The sequence below is a fragment of the Stegastes partitus genome, unplaced genomic scaffold (assembly GCF_000690725.1).
Source record: "Stegastes partitus isolate 25-593 unplaced genomic scaffold, Stegastes_partitus-1.0.2 Scaffold215, whole genome shotgun sequence".
Lineage (NCBI taxonomy): Eukaryota > Metazoa > Chordata > Actinopteri > Pomacentridae > Stegastes > Stegastes partitus.
The window spans coordinates 69,191-83,004 of record NW_007577946.1 but is presented as its reverse complement, the minus strand read 5'-3'; the positions used below and the strand labels follow the sequence as shown (position 1 = coordinate 83,004).

The 13,814-nt window shown below is 41.5% G+C and overlaps 1 protein-coding gene across 1 annotated transcript in view; it reads left to right on the top strand.

The window, feature by feature from the left end:
- LOC103356706 (voltage-dependent T-type calcium channel subunit alpha-1I-like) overlaps window positions 1-13,814 on the top strand; it is a gene marked incomplete at its 3' end in the record, with an annotated part of 216,005 nt that overhangs the window by 144,241 nt on the left and 57,950 nt on the right. The window contains exons 9-14 of the mRNA XM_008280954.1: window positions 1,589-1,836; window positions 2,619-2,770; window positions 5,419-5,604; window positions 7,631-7,748; window positions 9,000-9,155; window positions 12,026-12,113. Coding sequence (XP_008279176.1) covers window positions 1,589-1,836; window positions 2,619-2,770; window positions 5,419-5,604; window positions 7,631-7,748; window positions 9,000-9,155; window positions 12,026-12,113 — 948 coding nt within the window. The remainder of the gene's footprint in view (window positions 1-1,588; window positions 1,837-2,618; window positions 2,771-5,418; window positions 5,605-7,630; window positions 7,749-8,999; window positions 9,156-12,025; window positions 12,114-13,814) is intronic.

Sequence of the window (13,814 nt, the reverse complement as noted above, 5' to 3'; positions counted from 1 at the left end):
TCATGGAAAGATCACAGTCATGGTTAAAAAGCCAAACAAGGGTTTCTGGTGTCAAAGTCGCACAGTTATTGAATTGAAATCATGACTTATTGTAACACCTCCAGTGCTTATAGCAGAGCAGGCTGAACCTAAACATGCTTGTAAGTCTGGCAGAGCTCAGATAAGAGCAGCACAGTTGACCTCCTCGGATGTTTTTGGTAATTAGTTGCTGATTAATGCATGTTTTCAAATTGCTGTTCATAGAGTACAAGCTACTTGGCTGTCACAATTATCTTTCTCATGTGCATTTTTAATTCAGACTTGAAGGCGTATTGGCATATGGTAAAGAGTTGTGCCCTTTGTACGCGCTGACATGCAGCCGTTTCAGTCCAGTACCTTTTGTTTGGTTCACTTAACAAGCGCATTATGTTCACTTTTCTCAATCAACCGCATGTCCTCGGTGTGATATCAAATCCTCGCTTTTTATTCCATACATCAGCCGACCGGAAAACACCAGTCTTTAGATCTGTTCCCAGGTCTGCAGTAATGAGACGGCAGTAATGGATCTCCAGGGGCTGCCGACACTGTTCGGCTGGTCTGGACACTGGTGGGCATACATCATTAGCCCATGTTTTCACATTGCTAAACACTCATTAGGGGCGACAAACACACACTTTGTGGCGACACAAATGCACACAGACAGACATGTAAATGCAAAACACACAGCGCTTATTGATTCTGGGGCGGTGAAATGTCAGAAGTGTCATTGCTGAAGTTACAGAGGAACTCTGTGGAATAGTGATGTGCCGAAAATCATGATTGTGCCAAATTTAGCCCCTTTTGTATGTGTGTGTGTGTGTGTGTGTGTGTGTGTGTGTGTGTGTGTTCTCCCTCATATTGAGACAGAAACAGAAAAACAACAGAAAAAGAGAGACGAACCCAAACAGTGTCAGAGACAGCAGAACAGACAGACACTGATGTAGAGACTGACGGCAAGCGAAAGAAACTGAAATATTGTCGAGGCATACGACGGAAGGCAAAAGATAAATACAACCAAACGTTCCTGCCAACATTCAAGTGTTAACAAGACGGAGTGGACTTATTTAAGTACTGGCAGCGTGTTCAAGTGCTAATTATTACTCTAACAGTAAATCAGCAATCCAGGACTGAATGGATATAGTACATGGTGGCTCTCCAGAGCGTCACGAGGAACAGTTTGTCTCCAAGGTGGACTGAGTTTTGTGAACATTAATAACCGATGACAGATTATTAGGTTTTGTTTGCCGGCTACCTGCTGCTGTGCTGGGTCGGAGCAGATAGTTGGTCTCAGGATAACAATATCTGAACAACATGCTGGCTATTTTACTGCTTGTTAACATATTTTTCAGTAAAAATAAATTTTAAAAAATGGACTCAAAAGTTGCAGCCCAGCAACAGTTTCCTATTTCCTGTCACCAAAACATCCTCCTTGCCCCTTTTTCTGCCAACTGATCATCTGATATTGGATCATTCTGGTTGATTGTTAATAAATGACTCATAAATAGACAAAAGCCAACTAATAGATTGCAAAACAGCAAAATCCCAAACACCGCTGTGCTCGAGCGCGCAGGACTTCCATCCATCTTCACGCTCCTTCGCCAACGTCCTCTTCGCTGGCTGGTCCGTGTACGCCGCATGGGCGACGGCAGAATACCTAAAGATCTACTGTACGGCCAGTTGTCAGAAGGCTCTAGACCTCGAGGTCGCCCAAGGCGCCGCTTCAAAGACGCCTGCAAGCGCGACATGAAAACCTCTGAGATCAGCGTCCAGTCCTGGGGGACCACTGCTGAGTCAAGAGATTCCTGGAAAGCTGCTGTTGTGAGCAGGAAGAGATGTAACGCAAGTCTTCCCAACAAGATCAAAAAGCCTCCGTGCACTTCTGTTCTTCATGCCAAAACGACTGCCGCTCCCGCATTGGCTTGTTTAGCCACGCCAAGAAGTGTGCAAGTGACCGAACATGGTGCATCCCGTCGTCTCGGAAGGAGGCCGACGAAGGACAAACATATTTTTCAGTAAAAATGAACAAAAAAATGGACTCAAATGTTGCAGCCCAGCAACAGTTTCCTATTTCCTGTCAACAAAACATCCTCCTTGCCCCTTTTTCTGCCAATTGATCATCTGATATTGGATCATTCTGGTTGATTGTTAGTAAATGACTCATAAATAGACAAAAGCCAACTAATAGATTGCAAGAATTCAGCCATCATTCACGTTTGTTTTAGTTAGTACTTCAACATGCTAGCTTGATTTTGCTCCATGTGTATAGTGAGGAAACCCCGATCACTGTGATTCATGGATATATGAAAAAAAAATCTCCCATTATCTCCCCTCAACTTCTAAAACCCTCTTAGTGCAAATTCTTTTAATAAGAAAATGCAGTTCTTATAAAGCTGAAATTCCTTTCCACTCAGCAATGTTTTCTATTCACTTTGTTTATCCAGTCTTCCAGCTACAGCGAACTGTCAAGTGAACATGGAATTCAAATGTCACATTTATTTTTTTTTCTGCTTTAACTCGCTCTTTTTCTCCATTTTCACCTTCTTCCTCTTCATCTCTTCCATTCTCTCCTGTGTCTTATTTTCTCTTCCGCGGTCTGTCAGCCGGAGGAGCTCACAAACGTCCTGGAGATCTGCAACATCGTCTTCACCAGCATGTTCTCCCTGGAGATGATCCTCAAGCTCACGGCTTTCGGCTCCTTCAACTACCTGAGGAACCCCTACAACGTCTTCGATGGAGTCATTGTCATCATCAGGTACGAGTGAAACCTGCATTTATCGTGATTGTTTTCTTCATTTGTGCACTTATTTTAGGCCAGACATGGAGCGTACAGTATAAACCCACATCTGTGGCATTATTGTGTTAAAGACAGAAGTCATTTAAACTGAATTCCACGGTTCAAATATCCTGAATATGGTGGATTTATTTAGCAAGAGGGAAAAAAAGTGGCTTTTGAAAGACACAATTATTATGTTCCTCAAATGCTGACTGATGTAATTCATCTATCATCCTTTTTTTTTTGGAGAGAGGTCACACAGTTAAATTATTTACATCTTGTCACATTGCCGTCTGCCTGGCTGACATGTAGCACCTGTACTGTATGGATGCCAAGGCGTCAGACGGCAGCAAACACGTTTTGTCTTTTGTTGTTTGTGCTTCAGGTGAGTGGCTCTGCCTTTGATCTGCTGGCATTTTTTTATTTTATTTCTTTCTCCAATTCATCCGGTTAGGCGCTTTTTGTCTGTGATCCCCATTATAACCCCGAGATCAAATACACATCAAAGCAACTAAAACCGAACAAGATCAAATGTGCAGCCTATCACAGAAGATGCATGTTGATTGAACATATCTACATCTGTCTTCTTATCTCTTGCACCATTACCAATTTCCCCTCTCTCCCTCCATCTGAACGTCCTCAGCTATTCACACGGAGCAAAAGTGCTCCGATTCAATCTTTGCCAATAATAGCCGACGCTATTTTGATGTGCTGAGTGGAGCCTTTGATAGCTACCACCATCAGAAGACACATTTCTTTAAAGCCAGATTTCCCACCAGGGAACGCTCCTCTGTTCCTGATAAATACCCACAAAAGGAGATAAGGTACAAGTTCAGTGAGCCCCCCTCCTTTCTGCGGTTGCTCTGCGGCAGCAAACAGCAATTAACACATTTAATTAAAAGAATTTAGGCAAGAGCTTGATGCAGCCGAAGTGGACGCATTAATTACTGTAAGATAAGATAAACCAAGCATTTTCCTAAGAATTAGTAATGTACTCTCAGCTCAAATCGTTGAAAAGTTGAGACGCATTTATCGGTTTTAAATATGAACTTAAGCAATGACAATGTTCTTAAAGGCTGGGGACATTACAGTTCCTAACGATGAACCTGAACACTACTGGCCATCCAGCACACACATGTATGTATGAAATGATAATCCACTGTACTGGACTTATTTTTTCACAAATGAAACTGAAAACTGCAGTTTGAAGTCTTGTTTTGTTGGAAATCTTTATTTCAGGAATTGCAGCTCAGTTTACCAACTTCTTTGTAGTTTCAAAATGTTACTGTTAAAAATGTAGAATATACTTAATGTGGGGGAGTTATGTCTGGACTGGCAACCCTTACTCCTGGAAAGTACGTTCATTTTGGATGGATTCACACTTCCAAATCTGCATTCAGTGAAATACAAAGCCTGAGCCTGTATGTGGGGGTGAATTATGAGGGAGTAGAGGAGGGGATGATGGGAGACCAGCATCTTGCAGCAGACCTTTCAATTAAGATGCAGCTTTTTTTAATAACCAGAACCATCCATCCATCCATTATCTATACACCACTTAATCCTCACTAGGGTCATGGGGGGCTGGAGTCTATCCCAGCTGACTCAGGTTGAAGGCAGGTTCACCTGGACAGGTCACCAGTCTATCACAGGGCTACACTTAGAGACAGACAACCAAGCACACTCACATTCACACCTACGGACAATTTAGAATCACCAATTAACCTCAGCATGTTTTTGGACCTTGTGGGAGGAAGCCAGAGAACCTGAAGAGAACCCACGCTGCACGGGGAGAACATGGAGACTCCACACAGAAAGATCCCGGGTGTCCTCACCGGGATGCAAACCAACAGCCTTCTTCCTGCGATGCAACGGTGCTAACCACTGATCCACCTAGCAGCCAAAACCAGAACCACGAGGTGTTTTACATAGTTTCCAAACCCTGAACAGGATTTATTTACGTCACTTGCTTTCTGTTGTGGAATTCTTGAAGAAGTTGAAGGCCGACACAGAGACACACCAAAGACTCAGATGACTTTGGTTGAAACAAGGTTTCCTGATGCATCAGGACAAGTGACACCAACAGAACAGCAGTTCATGCCAGTAATGCCAGCATCAGTTCTGAGGACTCTCTCATATCCTGGGTCTTATAACGTCCTTCGGAGGGGGATCGTATCTAGATTTATAAAAGGCAGAACAAGAAGATATCTCAGCGCCTATAGGACCATCTGGCCTTGTGAGGCACAACGGAGTTCCTGTTTGTTCTCCTACTATGGGGTCAAGATTCTGTTACAGGTTGTGTCGGTTATAGGTTTTATAGGTTTACACCATATGCACTTCAAGAAGGTCAGGAAAAGTTTAGATGATGCGTTTTAAATGTCATCTTCAAAGGCCTGACTACAGAGAGAGAGAAATCATTTTTCTGTCACACTTTCTTGCCTATAGTGTTGTTGCCATTCACAGCTTTTGTAGAAAGCAAGAACTTTAAAAACATTTGCATATCATAAAAAAATACATATATATTGTAAGTATGAATTAATAAATCATAAATCAAGATGAATAGCACAGAATATTACTTAAGAACTGTTTCTTTAACGCTGCTTCTTTGTGCTCCATGTTTCTGCCCTCAGTGTTTGTGAGATCGTCGGCCAGTCCGATGGCGGTCTGTCCGTGTTGAGGACCTTCAGGCTGCTGAGGGTGCTGAAGCTGGTGAGATTCATGCCAGCTCTGAGGAGACAGCTGGTGGTCCTGATGAAGACCATGGACAATGTGGCCACGTTCTGCATGCTGCTCATGCTCTTCATCTTCATCTTTAGGTAAGGTGTTGGACAAATGAGATTACAAGATCATCTGTACAAGTTTTTTTCATCCTTTTATTTTTTTTTCTGTTGTTTTGAGGGAGATGCCTAGAAAAGAGGTCTTAGTTTTACCCACTGCTTTTATATGCGTGTATGTGTGTTTGCATGTGCTGGCTCTGGTCTTTTTTCAAAGTTCTGTACACCTGCTTAATAGCTACCACTGAAGCGCAGAAGGTCACCGTGTTCTGCAGCAGCTATTAACCCTGGGTGCAAAATAACAAGCAGACACTTGAAGATCTGGTTGGGTTTTAACAAGCAGACGCTCAAAGAGCTACGGCAACATAACAAGGACACATTTGCAGATGCTCAAGCGCTGACACACGAACACTTTGAAAGCCTTAAAGGTCTTTTAGTGGACGATCAATCTCCACATCCCTTGTTGTCTTTTGTTTACCTCCTTTTCGGCTTCATTTGCCAATCGAGCTTGTTCCTGTAATTTGGTTTTGTAAAATGTGGTGAAAAAAAATGACCCCGAGTTAATCTCAATGCACTCCTGAAAGCTTTTGTGAGTTCAGACACACATTGACACACACAGGGTCCACTTACAAATATAAGTGCATTATTTTACAGACAGTGGGTTGTGTTATAAGATTTATTTTAAAGCGAGAATCTTTCTTTTTTTTCTCAAACATTTTCCCATTAAAATTTGAGTCTGATCAATATATATATCAACAGATATATTTTAATGGAGTATATGTTGTTCGCTGATATGAAATCTTTTTTTTTTTTTAATATACGGCACACAATACTGAACAAGATGCTTGGATTTAATTAGAAATAGTGTCGTCATATAGTTCACTCAATGCCTGCAGCACATGTAGTAGAGTGTGCAGCACAACTGAGCAGGTGATGATGCAGAGTTACTGGTCTGTTGGACAAAGAGGAAACAGAGACCACACAAGCTTCCCTTTTCAATATAACTCTTGAAGCCAATATATCGATATCAGAATTTGTTGTACTCCCTAAAAAGGGCAGCTGCATTGGCTCCAGAAATGATTAAACAAATTGCCAGCAAGCAATTTACAACTTATGCACTATTGATTTTGGTACAATATAGTTTTAATGCACATCAAAAACAGCTGAACTGGAAAAGAAATTGTTCTTTTTTATTTGCACCAATAAAGTTGTGCAGTTTTGAAGTATTTTGTTTTGCGTCAATTATATCGTCAGTTACATCGTTATCGATAATTTTCTCATTTACATCATGATAAATATTTTTGGCCATATCGCCCTAGACACAGACGTTCAACAGCAATGGTAGTGAAGTCAACAACACCAAAGGTCTTGTGCGACTTCAAAACATCATCGAGTTGCATCTAAAAAAATGTTTGCAAATCTGACAAAAAAGTAAAATGTTCAAAAACCACAATGTAGCAGTCGTAATACTTTGTGAATCCACTGTATATGCTCAGCTACTGTTATAATAGAGCTATATCTGGGGCTAAGCTGTGTTCGTTTGCCCTTGTAATTAATTGTCATTTTGATCAACACAACTTTTAGAACGATCGTCCGTGGCAGTGCTGTTCTCAGGTCTTGGTTGCATCAGACATGTTTTGCAATTAGTCACTGTACAAAGGCAAAGGATGCTATGTGAGGAAAATGGAACTATTGTGTGCAATTAACGCCACATTAAAAAAAAAATCCCTTCCGTCACTTCTAAATGATTAGTGCGGTATTCTGCAGTGACAACAAGGCCACTGGAGCAGATGAGATCTTATGTAACCACTCAGTTGCATTCAGACGTTTACTTTTATCCTCATAAGCCCAGCAGAGAAACTGTTACAGTAGTGATAACGCACAGAGCTGCATATAAAAGCAGCTCAGGCACAGAAAAGCTTTAATTATCCAAAACCTCCCCATGCACTCTAAAAAGTACCAGTTGCATTATTCATACATCAAAAAAAAACCAAAAAAACTGCAAAGATCCACATTTAATTATCATTTAGTTAGATGTATTTTTATACAAAGGTGTTTTCTGTTGCAGTATCCTCGGGATGCACATCTTTGGCTGTAAATTCAGTCTGAAGACAGAGACCGGAGACACCGTCCCCGACAGGAAGAACTTTGACTCCCTGCTGTGGGCCATTGTCACTGTTTTTCAGGTGATGACCTACATTTCTCCTTATACACAAATGTCTTATTAAGCAGCTACACATGCACTGTTTTAAATTGTTGAATCATGTATACAGTCGTGACTCGATAATCCAACACTAAATGTAAAACCTTATATCAAGGCTGTCGGATTGTCAAGACGGAGGTCGAGATACAAGGAGGGCTTGATGCTGGAAGGCTCATTTGTTGTTAATTATTGTTCATAGTTGTTATAATAACTAGTAGGACTGGTCCAAATAGAACTTTCTGGTCTCTGGATATTCAGGCCCAATTAATGATGGATATCTGAATATTTGTCGTGGCCAGACGGGACACTTCCATCCCAGGGGAGCGTTCCGACGGGGTGGAAGTGTCCGGAACGTACAGGCAGTACTTGGCTGCTGATGGTAGTTTAGGATAGTGGTCACACTTCTGCTTCCACTGGTGCCGCTGCCACCACCATCCATCTTTACTTCCACAAACACTGAGCACGCTCGCTGCGTGTGACTTCGTCGTGTCCTCTTCTGCGCATGCAGGACACTTTTGGGTCGTATGAAGTTCACACAGCAGATCACATACAAGTCGCGTTTAATTGGAAATGTGAACGAACTTGCAAAAAAATCGGATTTCACAAAAAAATCTGAATTGAGCATCAAGTCCTGCAGTGTGAACGTAGCCAATCTGTGGGATTGTTCAGTCAGATAATACGCCGTTATTCTTATTTGTGACATAAAATGTCATGTCAGAGTCAGAATCCAAGGCTGTCGGTATGTTAAGGCTGTTTTTAATGGATTCCGTTCGTTTTTCCTAAAAACCTGTCGGATAGCAAGGTTTTGGATTGTTAAGGGTCTCGAGTCACGACTGTAGTTTGTTGTTTTTTTGTTTTTTTTAGAGAATTCACAAAAAAGACTTGTGAAAACGTAAAAACAAATTTCTATAAAGTAATGTCAATTTAGTTGAAATATTAAATGGAAAAGAAGAGATTACAGAAATATTCACCACCTTTTCATGATGATGATGATGGAAATTTTTACACAACAGTTGTAAAACTAATGCACTAATTTATAATAATCCATGTGCAAAAAGTTTTTGAAAGTACACCTCTTTAGTAGAAAAGTAGACTTTTTGGGGTTTAACGCTACTGTGTTATATTAATATTTCACAATTATTGCTGAATATTTTGTCAGCACAGTGGCAGAATTGTGCACTTAACTGTATTAATAAATGTATTTATGTGTGTTTATCTGTGTCATTCTGTGAAGATTCTGACCCAGGAGGACTGGAACGCGGTTTTGTACAACGGCATGGCAGCCACCTCACCGGTCGCCGCCCTTTACTTTGTGGCCCTCATGACTTTTGGAAATTACGTCCTCTTCAACCTGCTGGTGGCCATCTTGGTTGAGGGCTTTCAGGCAGAGGTAAGGGAGCGCCGTGCCAGGTATCGTCACATGGCTTCAGGCTGCTTGTTTCCGTATTAAACTGATGTCTGCGTGTTTGATTTAAGTGTTGCTGATTGAGGTGCTCGGGCCAGGTTTGTTCATCTTTTTCATTGCTGCTCATCTGGTGAACTATTCTAAATGATCATGGACGTATATCACCCACAACAAGCAAGGAAACGCAGCAAATCAACAAGCTTTTGCTTCACAATCATTCATTTCTTGCCCATAAATGTCTGCATAACCAAAACTTCAACATTTAAAAAGCTGGAGCAGCACCTACCTCACAATTATACGACAACACCCTCCAAACAAGTACCGCATTTCCACATAATGGGAATTAATTGTAGCTTACCAAAGCTTGGCCTGCGAACTCTTCTTTTATTCCAGCCTGTGATTTACACACATTTTCAAACTGTGGCAGATCAGTGTTTTGCCTCTCTCCCTTGTTTTCTCTGCATGCCGTCCTCTCCTGTGGCCAGCTGACATCCATCTGTCTCTGCGTCTCAAACTGTAGACTTTAACCTTTGCCGGAGACCTTCACAGCTAAAATAGGTCCGGCCCTTGTGCCCTGCATGCTGATTTTCATAATCGTGGCATTGAGCAGATTGACATGCTAACAGCAGGTCTGCACAGTAAGCGTTTTCCAGCGTCTGACAGAACTGAAGCACTTCTGCTTAAATCAATCCGGCCGTCTACACAGGCCACGTAACATTTACTTGTGCATTTAAGCATGTTTTTTATGCTGTTTTCTTCATGTTTTATGTGTATAACTGTGTTTTGGGAGCTGTCAAACCGCAGGTGACTTACAATTTAATTTGCCTGAACGCGTCCTGAGGTGATGCCGACGGAGCGCCGAAGCTCCCGTCGCTCGGTCAGCATGCGGATGCGCCGCAGCTCATTGACTAAAATGCAAAGCTGCATAAATAAGAATGAGCAAAATCCTCATTTGTCTTCAGAAATGTTTTAAGTTCACTTCAGAATTTGTCTTTCATGGTGACAGCACAACAAGAAACATACGTCCCAGCCAGAGGAAAATGTAAAACTGACGAGATCGGTCATGTTTTTCTTTACTCAACCATCCAGCCATCATCTATACACCACTTAATCCTCACTAGGGTCGTGGGGGGTTGGAGTCTATCCCAGCTGACTCAGGGTGAAGGCAGGTTCACCTGGACAGGTCACCAGTCTATCACAGGGCTACACTTAGAGACAGACAACCAAGCACACTCACATTCACACCTACAGACAATTTAGAGTCACCAATTAACCTCAGCATGTTTTTGGACTGTGTGGGAGGAAGCCGGAGAACCCGGAGAGAACCCACGCTGCACAGGGAGAACATGGAGACTCCACACAGAAAGATCCTGGGTGTCCTCACCGAGATGCGAATCAGGGATCTTCTTCCTGCGAGGCAACGGTGCTAACCACCGCTCCACCTCGCAGCCCTCTACTCAACCAGTAGCTGTTTTAACCCTTTGAACTGGAGCACAAACATGATGCTGGGATCAGGAACCAGTAAAGGCAGTAAAGCACATCAGGGATGAAACCCCCTTAAACATATACAAATACGCTCCTTACAACTGTAAATTCTGCCACGCTTGATTTATTCTTCAGTATGAAAAATCATGTTTGATTTTTGTTTGTAAATGTGTTCCTATAGCATGAGCAGGAAGTGTTTGATAGTTAATGTAGCGTCACTTGTAATATTTCAGATTTGCCAATATGTAAACAATGTTAGAGGAAAGACTTGTGTATCGCCCTGAGCTATTAAATGCTAATATTTCATAACCATGCTGAAAACAGAAGCAATGAATCCTCTTTAATGGAAATAAGAAAAAAAAATAAATCAAATCCATGTTGCTGCTCGTAGGAGTCAAAGGCAAACAGTCTCTATTCATTCACTGCATAATTTAGATATCGGTAAAACAAGAAAAAAGAGGTCTTTCTTTAACAGTTTCATTAATGTATGTTATTGCTATTTCTGATTAAATTAGCATGTTGTGAAAATAATGTGGCTGGTCTGAAATGTACTGCGACAGATTTAAAGTGTTCAAAATCCATTTTATGCTGCAGAAGTCATAATTACAGAATTGGTCACAATTATCACGTCTGTCAGCAGCAGTCCAAACATAATAACGGTGCATTTAATACAATATCATTTCTAAAGTTATCCCTCCGAGTGGAAAACACCGCAAAATGATGCTGTCAATCTGCCGTCAGCTGTCAAGCTCACAGACGATATCATTGGAAAATTGTAGCGCGGCTGAGTAACCCAGTCGAGTTTTCATACGCAGATCAAAACATTACCATATTCATGGCATGTAGCTATGATGTGTGAGCTGGAGGTGGAAACACTGACTCAAATCACGAGGCTTTTTGACTGATCTTTCTTGAAATGCCAAAACAAAACACAGCCATCAGTCTTTCAATCTGCCTCTCATCCTCTCGCTGTCGGCCTTTCTCCCTCTGGCTCTCTCACCTTCTCTGCTCGGCCGCTCTGTGTCTGATGCCGCCGCTACACACTCGGGATTATTGAGCCAATTTGTTCCCATAGTGAAGACTGGAGAGGAAGTCCCACTGGTCTTAACCGAACCTCTGAGGGTTTCTGGAGCAGTGTGTCAGTAGTTTCAAAGTTGTGCTGATTTAATCGGAAGACACGGCACAGATCTGAACCACTTTGATGATATCAAATAATACCTGGTGGGAGGGAATACAGTCTTACAATAATGTCACCCCAAGAGATAAAAGTAAAAATCTGGAAGATATGTTCCAGCACCTTGTTAAAGTGCCTTATAACCGCTGTATAACAGGTCCTTCCCTCTCTCTTCTCTTTGTTTCGTTATCTCCAGGGCGATGCCAATCGTTCCTATTCGGACGACGACCACTCCTCCTCCAACTTTGATGAGAGTGAGAAGCACGACTCCATAAAGCTGTCCGGTGAGAACACACTGGCCTCCCAACTGTGCAGCTACACTCACCTGCTGGTTTATTAGCTCCACTTAGCTACAACATGCAGTCACAACAACAGATACTTTCTACCTTAATGAGGTTATAATGTTCGCTTTATTTTGAAAAAACCTGCTTTAAATTCACATTTATGGACATTTTTTAAGCTGCACTGTGACGCTGTTTAACTGTAATGCACACGCTGACAGGTGTCTAATATTTGTTTGCATCATTTATACAACTGACGGTCGACTACGTTTCCACAACGACAAAACACTATAACTTAGGGATGCACGATATATCGGCGACCACATCGGTATCAGCCGATATTAGTGGCTTTTCCTATAAATCAGTATCAGTCTGATGAACAAATTTAGCTGATGTGAAACACCGATGATTGTCAAACATCAGCGCCTTCGTCTCTACGTTTGATATTACTGCAGATGTTTTTACTTAAATGGTCCTGAACGTTAAATATGTTCAAATATGTTTCAATATGTTTTACTTTTGTTGCATAATAAAGACGACTATGTGGTCTAATTTGGTATGGGGCTTCTTTTGAATAGTTTTCACGTTATGCAATAATTGAATATCGACATCGTTAATATCGGTTATCGACGATATCAGAAATCTTAATATCGGATATCGGTATCGGCCAGAAATTCTAATATCGTGCATCACTAGTATAACTTCATCAGTGTAATGATTATGTTGTGTTTAACTGCAGTAACTTGAGTTTAACCTGAATTCTAAGCAGTTTCTGGTCTTTTTTTAAATTAAAAAAGATTTTTTTTACTACAATATGAAGTCATGCACCTGTGTGGAAACAGCACAACCATGACTAGAATGTTTTTCTGCAGCGTAACAGAGTTAAAATGCCATAAATCTGAAAAAAGAAAGTTTAATTTTTTTCATTATTTACATATTATGGATGAAAGCATATTTCTTAGTGCCAGCAGCTGTTACTGATACTGGACAAAATGGGGCGCCTGCATACTTTGGATATTTCAATACTAACGTGTTTAATGAGTTTCCATCCTCGTCCCCTGTCTGCGGTTTGTGAACACTGCCTGCAGTCCAGCAAATCGTGTGCAGTGCAATTTTACTTGTTTTGTTGTGTTTGTTTCCACTGAGGCTAAAAGAAGAGCAGATGTACTCGACTGAAAAACTAAGATAGAGGGACGTGTCAGGAGCTTACAAGCTTGTGAAAACTCTGAGAATCGCCTTCACGCTTTAAACATAAATGATCTTTGTCCAAAGCTGCCAATGAACCTGTTCCGGCCGAACCGGCAAACAAGGCAGTTCAGAGAGGATTAAACATGAGTTCAGAGACTGCGATACAGTCGGAGTGGGCTACTGCTGCAGAGGAGACGTGATCTCCGCAGTGCAGCGTAAGCACAAGATGAAACCCTGCAGTCTGTTTCTTCATAGATAGAAAAACTGCAAGGTCCACTTCCTGTATTACCTTTGGTTCAGTCTGACTGTGTGAGTTTCAGTCTCTGCCTCTCTGCGTTTCTCTTATTTATCATTGTTTCTGTCTTGAGATGGTTCAAATGACGCAAATGCTGGCATCATCATGTCAACCATTTATATGATGTTCTTTCTTCTTTTTACAAATTGGAATTAAGTAAAACAAAAACAGAACGTGATGTCTAACAGAAAACACCCGTATCCAAAAAGCTGCAATGAAAA